We start from the raw sequence: 11,477 nt of genomic DNA, 5'->3' as shown, positions 1-11,477 counted from the left end.
GAAAGAAGCCGGAAGACAAACTTGTCAACAATATAAGTCATCTATAAACTAGGGCAGAGTGTTGTGGATGAGAGGTACTTTGACACAGGGAACAATGCCAAGATTCAGGTGGCTGTTAAAAATTGGGTTGGATCCCTCTGTGGGACATTACTTACAGAATTGATTCTTTCTCCTGGACACATTGCTTCTGCCCTAGACAACATTTTATCATGATTTTCTATCTCTGTAGCTCGCAGACAGTGGGAGCTAAGATGGATCAGGCTTTAGTGGCACTCGGTCACAGCGTTCTCGCTCACTTCAAAGTGTGTCTCAGATGATCGGCGTACAGCTCACTTCCAGCTGTGTACCGCTGTCCTGACAGAGCACAACATGCCTGTGCAATCATGCTTCTGGATTTCCAATCGAACTCCCAACTTGGAGCAATTTTCCCTCTCAGGAGAGGGTGCTTGGCTGTCTGTGGTACTTCGCAAATGCTGCAGCTCTCTCCGGTGCCTCGGTTTTCTGTGCAAGGGCAGCCCAGAGCACATGGTGGGTGTCGATTTGGCTGCTGGGCAGCCTGAAATAGAGCTGGAGTGCTTCATCTGGTCTGTCACAGCTTTCTGTGCTTGTCATTAGCAATGGAAATTGCCTATTCATTCCCATCAAGACTAGATCTATTATTCTGTCGCATTATGTTTATGGCATCTCTCTGTAGTGATATGAAAGTTAACTAAAAGCATATTGTGTTTGTCAAAAACATCACATTTGCACTATCAGACACTTTCATGTAACCACAGGCTTCTGCTGCTGTTCACTAAGCAGATTCTCTGGCACTGCTGGGGGTAAATGTGTTTTCCAGTTTATACACATTTTCCAGATGGGTAGGAAAATGAAATGAGAAACTTCCTGGTTTAAGTACAGTTCTGGACCTGTGCTATACTTCAAATATAATAATGTGTTTGACTTAGTAACATGATATTGATAATGTGGTGAGTGGAATTATTGGTTCAACTGTTGGTATTTTAATCAGCAGTGGAAATGATGGCCAAGCAGATGGAGTCATTCATTAATCATTTCACATACTGGATTTTTTTAGGCCAGTACTGATAAGGATATTTGAGAGTGTTTTGAATAAGTAATGATATACTGGCTGAATGTTTAATTTTCTTATGTAAACTTTTTGCCAAGAATCAAATTATATTTGGTAATCAAGGTTGTGACATGTTTACTGAGGCCAGATTTTTTTAAAGTTGTGCAATAAGCTTCATTATCTAGGATGGCAGTAAATACTGTATAAGATAAGGTAATGTCATCATTACCTTATCTTAAACAAATACAGGTAATTATTACTTTTTTATAAAGAACTATAAATGAAAACGAACACCGCCATCAATATCTGTGATAAGCCAGTACTGGCCGATAATATTCCTCCCGCTGATGTGTCTGTCGGGCTGTAGCTGTAGCTCACAATACAATTTAGATCATTGTATCGTAAAGCTATAACACAGCTTGTAAGATCAGCAGAAGACAGCATGTTGATAATTATATCTGCAACATATAGATACAGTATTGATATTACTATATATATCAAAATTATCTCCAGATCTTTTTGGTGTAATCAGTTTTCAGCAGTCTGGCTCATAACAGATCTTAAAAGCGAATCCTCCTCAAAGCTGCAAGTTTGTAGTGCAGCAGTCCAAAGGCAGTTTCCTAAGGGCTTAATGGTGATATGAAGACAATAATGAATGCACAGTGTTAAAGCATTGCTAATCCATCTCCACCTCTTCTCAGTAGAGTGGAATAGTGAGGGGGCGTCAGGGGACAGGAATCACTGTAGTTAGTTTGTACCAAACAGTCTTCTTCTGTTGGCCAGCTCCACTGGATGAAGTGTGCTCTTCAAGGGCACCTCAACTGTCGCTGCTGAGGTGGAGGAGAGGATTGCTTATTATGAATTTTCTAGACTGAACATCTAAGCAGAGTGTTTTGATAAGTACAACCTGTTGTTGCTGGTGCTGTTGTATTCTATAGGTGAGAAAGTTGTTTTTGATAAACAAGAATCTATGATCAAAATGTCTCGCCATCCTCATGAGATACTGAACTACATTTGGAGGTCTGTCAATAGCTTAAAAAAGAAGGCACTCAATTAATAATTCAAAGCTGTCGTTTTGTTTTACCATACCATAGGTCGCTTATCCACTCCTGCATTTCCACTTACTGTGATCATGAGAGGGTTTTGCAACTGATTTTCTATTTTCATTGTAGTTTGGATTCTAAAGTCTTAAGTTCTCCCTTGGTTTGAAGGTTGAAGTTTCATCTCAGTTTTAGGCCTTTGATGTATATTGTAAGAGTAAGCAGCCTCTTGTTAACTCCTCTCCAGGCTGTGTTTTAAGAGAAGGTGTTTTAGGCGTTGTTATTATGTGCTCATTATTTTCCGCAATGCTGTAAGGGAGAGGGATACCCCCCCCCCCCTTCTCTCCATCTATTCCTCCCTCTCTCTCTCAGCCCTCTCAGTGACAGCAGACCCCCTGCTCCTGTTTTTGCGATTCCGGCATAGCATCTAATGAGCTCAGAAGAATTGCTCCACAGGAAGAGTGACAGCTCCTGGTCATGTTTCCACCACCTCTCCTGCTGCGCTCCAATCACACCCACTCCTAAATGTATCTATGAAGCCACAGATGAGGTTCTCTTTTAATAGTTTGGATATGAGTAACTCTCCAGAAGCGGGAGATAACTGTTTGGATGAATAAAGGGCGAGGTTATCCTCTGTGTGGGTAAAAATTCAGAAATGATTCCCTGCTTTGGATTTTAGGGAGAACTTAAGGCAAAAACAACAGCTTACCTGCAAACTAATCACCTTGTTGCATAAAAAATTCCCGAAGCATGGCTTATGCTGCATTCACACAAAATTCGGCAATGTGGTTCTTTCCCGCACGGTTGTGTGGAGGTGTGGTCATGTTTATTTGGGCTTTAGAACATAACTGCCGTAAATCGGAAAATAATCACTGCTTTGCTCTCCCCAATGACGCTCCCTCTCTTCATTCACTCTATAGCTGCTATCTCTCTCTCGCTAGTTGAGCCGGAGAGGATGGGCCAACAGACAAATCCTACTCATCCTACCTTTGAAGATATTCTGTACTTGGAGAGGAAGACCTCATCACATGCCTAAACTGGTCCCTAATAGGGCTGCAAGTAATGATTGTTTTTTTTTTCATTGTCGATTAATCTGATTATTTTCTTGATTAAGCAATAAGTTGTTAGGTCTATAAAATTTCCACAAATTGTGGAAAATGTCAGTCAGTGTTTCCCAAAGCTTAAGATGACATCATCAAAGGTCTTGTTTTGTCCATAACCCAATGATATTCAGTTTTCTGTGATAGAGGAGTAAAGAAACCGGAACATATTCATGTTTAAAAAGCTGGAATCAAATATTTTATCTTAAAAATTGACTCAAACCGATTAATTTAATAGTCGACATCTAATCGATTAGTTGATTCATCGTTGTAGTTCTAGTCCCTAGTGTGACTGGATTGTCTGTTCTGTCAGCTGCCCTTTTTTTGTTGTTAGAATGTGCCATGTATATGACCAATACAGTGGTGTCAGGAGGTGCACAGACTTACGCTGTTAGATACTGCCAAAATAATAATAATTGGAATGCTTTTTATTTTTCTTTCACCTGTTAATGCCAATTAACTGTCTAAACACACTCAGCCACAGTTGGTGTGGAACAGTCTGAGACATAGGCTCCCATTGTTTTCAAAAATGTATTAACAAGACTGAAAGTCCCATATCAGCCCCTAAAGCTTGCTATGTTCATTACCACCACTCAACAATTTGAAACAATTTGACAGAATGAACACCACCCCGTATGATTTTGCTATTCTCAGAGGGTTAAGAGAGTGGGGATAAAAATATTAATTTGTCCGGAGGGTGGCCATAGAGAAAAGACTGAATGGTCATTAGAATCAAAAGGGCTTATTTCTTTGGAAGCTTAAAACTGCTGAGCAAAGATTCGGACAATCTGCCTACTAGTTTGAGTTATATTGTGGGGACAACTAACAGTATGACGTAAGGTCGGAGCAAGGGAAAAGTCGAGTGCTGAAAATAAAAGCATGGTTTTAATGCTTTTAGGGATAATGAATGTTTCCAGTTATATTCGTTGGCCATTAGTACTGACCTATATACAGGCCTAACTTTGGCCTGCCGGTGGCAGCAGTGGAAAGGTCAGGTGGTCACCAAAATATTAGGATTCATCCTCTGGGGACGGTGAATATCCAGAGCATTTCTTGTGTAAAGGTAAACGTTTTGGCCTGTGGCACTAGATGATATGGGACAGTGTGGATGTGTTTGTGCCATCCATCAGAGTTCGTCTACGTCAAGGGACATTGAAGTTTTTCTAGCGGCTTGTGGGGGCCTAACACCTTACTTGTTTTTTTCTGTAGCTCGTAGTTTTCAAGATATCTTGCTCTAGACTAAAGTGTTGGACAGCCATAGCATTATGACCACTGAGAGGTGAAATGAATAACACTGATTATCTCATTATCATGGCCACTGTCATTGGTTATATATTAGGCAGCAAGTGTCCTCAAAGTAGATGCGTTAGAAGCAGGTAAAATGGGCAACTTGAGCGACATTGACAAGGGCCAAAGTGTAATGGCTAGGGGTGTAACGAGACACTTAACCCATGAGACGAGACAAGATTCGAGATTGGGTTCACAAGATCGACATGAGACAAGATTTTAACACTATTTTTAAGGAATCTTTAATGCTGAATTATATGAAAATTTTGAGCATTAAGCATTTTATTTCCTGCATTCTGATTAAATTTTCTGCACCAGTTTATGGCGATTTTTATTTTTTATATAAAGAGAAACACAAAATTTAGGTGGCAAAATCTATAGCCTAACTATAACAGAATATAGTTATATTTCTTTTTTAAAAACAATTTTACGTCAGTGCAGCTCTCAGTCATTCTGTGCTACAATCAGATCCTGTAGATCAACTTATTTAATATAATCCCTGCTGATTCATGATTTAGTCTTTCCTCCTCTTTGTATCTTTGTTTGGGGAAGTAACGTCTTTAAATGTGACTGTGGCACCTTTTCACCATAATTATAACTTGTTTTATTTTAATTTAGTTATAAACTCCTGGACTTTAATAGCTTCTGTGATTTTCTGCTCGTGGTCAAAACTTTCTGAACATTCAGAATCTCTCCCACATAGGCTATCTGTGTTCTCTGACATGTCCAGAGAAAAGGCAAAATATTACCAGAATAATGTCATCATTTAATGAGAAGTCTACCTGCCCTATACTCTGCTGTGCATTACTTTATTTATTCACTGGTAGTAACGTTATCCCCTTCAGACTATTTGATCGACTGCATGTGAAACCGAAAGTAAATGATCGGGCAGAAATCTCACCACAAATCCACACACATTAACTTCCAGTGCAGCTCACAGTCCCAAACAGAGCAGGCTGCGCTTCAGTTTTTAGATGTTTATGTTGCAAAACTCTACCAGCTACTTTACCACTCGTCACAGCTGTCTGGACCATTGATAAAGGTCTGGACTGACAGCACGAGGGGTTCAGCTGATTACTATGACAGCGCTGGTGTCAATCAGTTGGGCAAAGTTGATTCACTCCGTGAGTCTTATAACATTTGTATTTCACTGCGTGAGAAATTTAATGTGTGGCTTGACAGCGTGTGAAAAATGTAATTTGAGTGAGTCTCCGAGACAGCCTTTTACCTGACGAGAATTCTTGTCACAATTTAATTCCCTGAGTGGCCTCTTTCAGCAGGATAATGTGCCCTGCCACAAAGTAAAAATTGCTCAGGAATGGTTTGAGGAACACAACAACAAGTTCAAGGTGTTGACTTGCCCTCAAAATTCCCCAGATCTCAATCCAACTAAGCATCTGTGGGATGTGCTGGAAAAACAAGTGTGATCCATGATGGACCCACCTCGCCATTCACAGGACTTAAAGGATCTGCCGTCTTGGTGCCAGATACATAGCACACCTTCAATGGTCTAGTGGAATCCGTGCCTTGAAAAGGGGGACCTAGACAACATTAGGCAGGTGGCCATAATGTTATAACAGATCAGTACAGACTCCAGCACCCAGCCTGTCTGTGCTCAGCTGTTTTCCCCCATCTAAGTACAGACATAAATGTATTCAATTCAAAAAGGCCTTGATTGGTAACTAAAAGTTGCTCTCATTTTCACATCAGTTCATTGTGTAGGGATTAACCCACTGAATGACACACTGATGCCACATTGGTGGAATCGGCTTTCGGACTCGGCAGGTATTTAGACCTGCATCACCACCCTCCTCTTCATCTTTCTTAGGATGAACTTATACTTAGCGGAGTCGTCCCACGCCTTATCATCTTTCGTCTCACTCGGGAGTCGGTTACCTTACCATGAAGCTTTCCTTTTCATGTGTACCTTATGGGCTCCTTTCCTATAACTCAGACAGCTACAAATCAAAAGTCGGCAGAATATCCCAGTCTAAAAATATAAATTTGAACATCTGCTCAAATAATGGTCCTTTTTATCATACGGGTTATTTTAGTATTAAGTTAGAATATGTTGTACATTACCTTCTCATACCTAATAAGTAGTTGGTTGAATTCAAAATTTGGAATATCCTTGAATTAAGAGCAGTGTCTGGTTGAGCATTTAAATGTCCTCTCCCTCGGATCTTGCCTTCCCACAACGAGCTGTGTATTGGTTTGCTTGGAGCTCGTCCTGTGTTGCAGCAACATGCCTACTGTATATCATTATCATACATTATCATTTTAGGTCTGAAAATATGAGTGAGGAGTGAAAAATAAGTCTGTTTTTGTCTGAGCCCTTGTCTGTTTTGACCTAATATTTATGCCTTGCACATTTGCACATGACATTTTCTTTTTCGTCTGGGTTTGACAGTTGATAGTGAGCTAACTATAATGCATGATGGGGGGGGTGCTGTTTATTTTTGCTACGGTTTGGGTTTGTTTTCTGAATGGTATCTGCAGGAGTGAATTCAGGCCCAAGAGTGACCCAGTTAAGAAGGCCATGTTTGTGTTTATAGCTGGCTGTCCTCTCATCTCTACGCCACAGTTCTACTTTGCTGCTGTAAGGTGGAGCAGCCTCACTCTGCCTGGGAAGCAGTGACAAACAGACGGATAGACTGCCCTGTGAAGTGTTCTCCTTTTCATGGATGCCAGGGTGGCCCTGCTGCACGTATGGACAGTCCTTGTCCTCCTGTCAGCAAAGCTGAAGTGGATTGACGCTGCAGAGGTCTACACCAACACCTGGGCTGTCCAGATCAATGGGGGGCCAGAGGAGGCTGACCGCATCGCCAGGGAACACGGTTTCATCAACCACGGCAACGTAAGTTGTACTTACAATATACTGTGTGTGTGAATGCATGAGTTTGTGCACAGTAAAGAGGTGTTTCTCATACTTAATAACTGTCTATATTGCTGCATGTGAGACTATCCACACACAGCTGTTGCTTGCAGGGTTAACATCAATGTTATAAAACTGTACATCAAAGCCGGACATCAGAGAGCCTGACATGACACCTCCGGGCAATCCTGTTTGTGCAGAGGATTGCAAAAGTATGGTCTCCTCCACTTCTTGTAGCTTAAGTGGGGCATGCATGGCTTCCCAGCACACTTGCAGACAGTTGTGTTTACAGAGTAGTGTTAGGAATAGACAGGAATAATAAGGCTGTTAATTCAGGGTCTCAAGGAAGATTGTTATATTTAATTATGATGTAGGTAGTTTAATTTTATAGCGACCACTTTAGCTTCTGTTTTTTGGTTTGCCAAGTCAATTTAATTAACAGTTTGTATATAGGGAAAAGAAAAAACAAATTATCAGAAGAGGGGAAGAATAAGGGGGAGAGAGAGGGTGAAGTAGAAGTGACTCATTGTTCTTTCAGTGGTGTGTTGGGTCCCTTGAATATCAAAATGCTTCCAAGGTTAAGCTTTTCCATATTTGTGTGCAGCAGTTGACAGTGAGTTGCTATTTGGTACCCTCTTCCCCTATTGCTCCACTTGAGACTTAAACTTCATTTGCATTTGTCTTTGTGGAGCTGCCTGAGTGCTGCACACGCCAGTGAACAGCCTTCTGGATTACTTCTTAGGAATATGCGTAGGAGGTTCTGCATATTCCCACCCCGTTTCTCCCCACCTCAAATAAAGAGGATTTTCTGAAAGAGAAGGCTTGCAAAATTAATTCTGGCTTATCATTGCTTTCTTTATTTTGTAGAAGATAGAGCTTTGTCTGGAGCACAAAGCCAGATGTTTTTAGTCGCCCAGTTTTCATAGTGAACAGTTGTCACATGAGTTTCCGACAATCTGGACAAGATTAGATGTGTGTCATTATTAAATGCTCTTTGTCGTTCAACCCGTTATATTAAATTGTATCCATGTGACTTAACATTGAGCTTGTCTAAGGGACTTACATTCTGCTTGAATCTGGAGTTCATTTAGTATTGATCTGGATAGCTGCACTTGTTCCAACAGTCTAAATCTATTGTACTGCAGAGTGAAAGAAGCGTACATTAGGTGTAATGGCCACTAACAGACTTTTGCCTTTGTGAATTCTAGATAGTCTTAGGGAAATTGGGTAAAATGAAATGTTCAATATTCAGAACACACATACATATTCTACAGTCACACAGGGACACAATGCTAAGTCTGTCTTCCTCCAAGCAAGGCAATTCTTCTTTCTTTCATATTTCCCTTATGGGATCACTTTCCCTAAAAAAAAAATAATAAAAAAAACTTTATGGCTTTCTTTCTCTTGTTTATCGCTCCTTCCCTCATTTCTCCCTACCACAAAGAGCCTCGGTTCTGTCCATTAAACCGCAAGATTAATGGGGAGATGTATATGCTTTTATTTTTCCCTTCTGCTGATTAGTGATTGCGTCAAAGTTGTAGAGCCAGAAGTAGTGACAGTAACGACTCCTCTAAGACGTCTGTATGTTACTGAATCTCTGATGCCATATGGCAGCTCGGGCCCCACCGCGTGAGCCCAGCACATCCTAAGAACAGCCTACTCACTTCAGACCAGCCAACCAACATCACCTTTCTGTGGTTCTGGGTGCATAACACCACAACCCACAAGATGTCGATCTCCTTTTTTCCTGAAGAAATGCTGTAGTGGAAGTTCTTGTAGATTAGATGTGAGAGGCAGATATTCCAATACTGTATATATAGATGTCTACAAGTCTAGAGAAGGTGACGGTGGATGATAAAAGGAGAGTAGGAAAGAGGGTAGAGAGAATTGTGATAATTGACAATTTCCCATAAGAAAAGGGTAGACGTGAGACATGTGGTGATTGCAGGGTGGTTGTGAGGGTGTGTGGGAGACACTAGCAAACCAAAAAAAGAAGGAAGATGGCTAATGGAGTATGGTATTACGGACTGAGAAAAAGATTTGGTATTATCCACTGTCTGGAATTAGATTTTGTGGGAGTACATCTTCTGTCACTGTTTCACAGAGCCACCCAAATAAGTTTCATTTTAGTCTCTAGTCCCTGAGTGGTTGCTGTGAGAGAAGGATGATCTACAGGCTTTGTGCAGTGCCTATGCTCAAGACAGGACAGTGTGGGTTATGGGTTAGGCAAGGTATTGTAGGGTTGGGGGCTTAGAAGGGAAACGGCTTAGTCATTTCCCTCATCAGCCTTGGTGGTTGTTCTACAGGGTACTTGAAGAGAGCAAGGAGGCTGACATATTATCAGGAGATAATGGGATTTTTATCACTAATGTGATTACGGGATCATCACATAACTTATTATTTGTTCACTGCAGTGCTCACAAATGCCTTATTGTCTTGGTGCGTCTTTATGTATTTGCATATTCACTCATTACGTTTCAGCTTAATTTTCTTTGAGTAGGTGTGGGGGGAAGAAAATGTGTGTGCGCATGCGTTCAACACCAGAGTTTAAGTGTAAATGTCATCAAGACTTCCTGGTGTGCGTCGGCATTTTACAAGTTGTCACAGAGCATTGTTATCTGTTTCTCTGTGATCTGTTCAATGGTTTTTTTCTTCCAATAATGTTTTTGTGTCTGCGTGGGAGAGCCAGACCAGGGTTTAGAGCTAAATGTCACGTTGTGTTCTTGGTGAACCGAGTCAGAATCATTGTTTTTACGGGGATGGATCTGTGGGCGCTGACAGACTGAATCAGTCCCTCTGTGGAGTAGACATCTAATGCCAGAGCCTCTTTCTGCGTTTGTGTGTCTTTCTATCTCTCTACTGCTCTCCATCTTGGTTTTGTGGTTTCTTTCTATTTATAGCTAACTTACTCAAAAAATGTGGCTAGAGAGTAATCTGAAATAAACAACACGCAGGGTTTTTTTTTTTTTTAATCCAGCTTCCCACCGTCTGCTCCAGCGGCTGTGGCCCTCTTCAGAAAACTGCAGGAAAACCCTCCACTGGCACTCTTGTTGTAGGGCGAATGGGTCATTTTCAGGTAGCGAGAAAATGTTGCAGCCACCTCGTGTCAGCTGATTGCACAATAATATTACTTCAAAATCCAATATTCCTGCTGCAATTTCTCATTTTTTCAGACCACTGTTTTCCAGTTTCAGACCATCACAGCCCCAAACATGCAAACGCATACCTGCTCTGTGCTAGGTAGAATGTAATCCACTCCAAGGCCTTTGTCCATTACTCTGCATATGATACACTGCCAATTGTGTGATGCACCAGCACCTACTTGCCAATTCGCTCTCCCGCACGCTCTCTCTCTCTTTTGTTGATTCAATTCAAATGAGCTGTATTGGCATGAAATGTAACAAAATAAAAACATCAAATACATCTCGCTCCCTCTCTTGGTCTACTTAACTGGTGGCTATGTGAGATGGTCACGGAACGTCAGGACTGAGTTTCTGTTTTATTGCTAGAAGAAATGACACTGATGCTTTTAAGACTGTACATGGGCAGTTTGCTCCGTGGTTGAGGAGGGATCACAGCTATAGTGATTATTTATGTTCGAATGTGATTTGTAAAGCGAGCTCTGTCAGGCTGATTATATCAGATGGTGTCATTGCTTTTATCTCACTTCCATTTGCCTGTGGTGCGGTTGGGGAGGGGTGGGTGGGTGTGTGTGTGTGTGTGTGTGGCTGTTCATTTGCTTGGCTTGCTGATGTCTTTGTCCTCATTTTAAGGTAATAGTTTATTAAAAGGAACATCAAATGTATCTTTCTCTCTCTCTGGTTCCCCATCTCAGTCTCTGCCCATTGTTTTCTCTCCAGTGCATACCCATCCTGAGACGTTCATATCCTCACACTTCAGCACTTTGGTTTCTCATAAACCCATGCTACACTGTTCTGCAGCATGCAGACAGGCAGTACCTGCACCTGCAGAATTTGCTGTCTTCTATTTCCCACAGGACTTTTTTGAAGGCATAAATACAGTGCCTCTCTGAAAAAGCTGTGAAGTCTTGCCGTTGGCACTAACGAATCTCAATAGTCTGTGGAGGTGCTAATATATTATAATGG

General features: G+C 41.3%; 1 protein-coding gene across 15 annotated transcripts in view; it reads left to right on the top strand.

Moving 5' to 3' along the window:
• furinb (furin (paired basic amino acid cleaving enzyme) b) overlaps positions 1-11,477 on the top strand; it is an 82,649-nt gene that overhangs the window by 1,632 nt on the left and 69,540 nt on the right. For 5 of the 15 annotated variants that reach the window (XM_046036229.1, XM_046036228.1, XM_046036226.1 and 2 more), the window contains exon 2: positions 7,081-7,353. The exons of 2 other annotated variants lie outside the window; for them this stretch is intronic. In XM_046036229.1, coding sequence (XP_045892185.1) covers positions 7,177-7,353 — 177 coding nt within the window. In that variant the 5' untranslated portion in view covers positions 7,081-7,176. Of the gene's footprint in view, positions 1-3,029; positions 3,169-7,051; positions 7,354-11,477 lie in introns of those variants that run through there. 8 more of the 15 variants (XM_046036222.1, XM_046036218.1, XM_046036220.1 and 5 more) reach the window with 5 other exon arrangements.

Source organism: Micropterus dolomieu, linkage group LG22 (assembly GCF_021292245.1).
Source record: "Micropterus dolomieu isolate WLL.071019.BEF.003 ecotype Adirondacks linkage group LG22, ASM2129224v1, whole genome shotgun sequence".
Classification (NCBI taxonomy): domain Eukaryota; kingdom Metazoa; phylum Chordata; class Actinopteri; order Centrarchiformes; family Centrarchidae; genus Micropterus; species Micropterus dolomieu.
The sequence above is the reverse complement of the archived record's forward strand: the minus strand, read 5'-3'. Positions and strand labels throughout refer to the sequence as shown.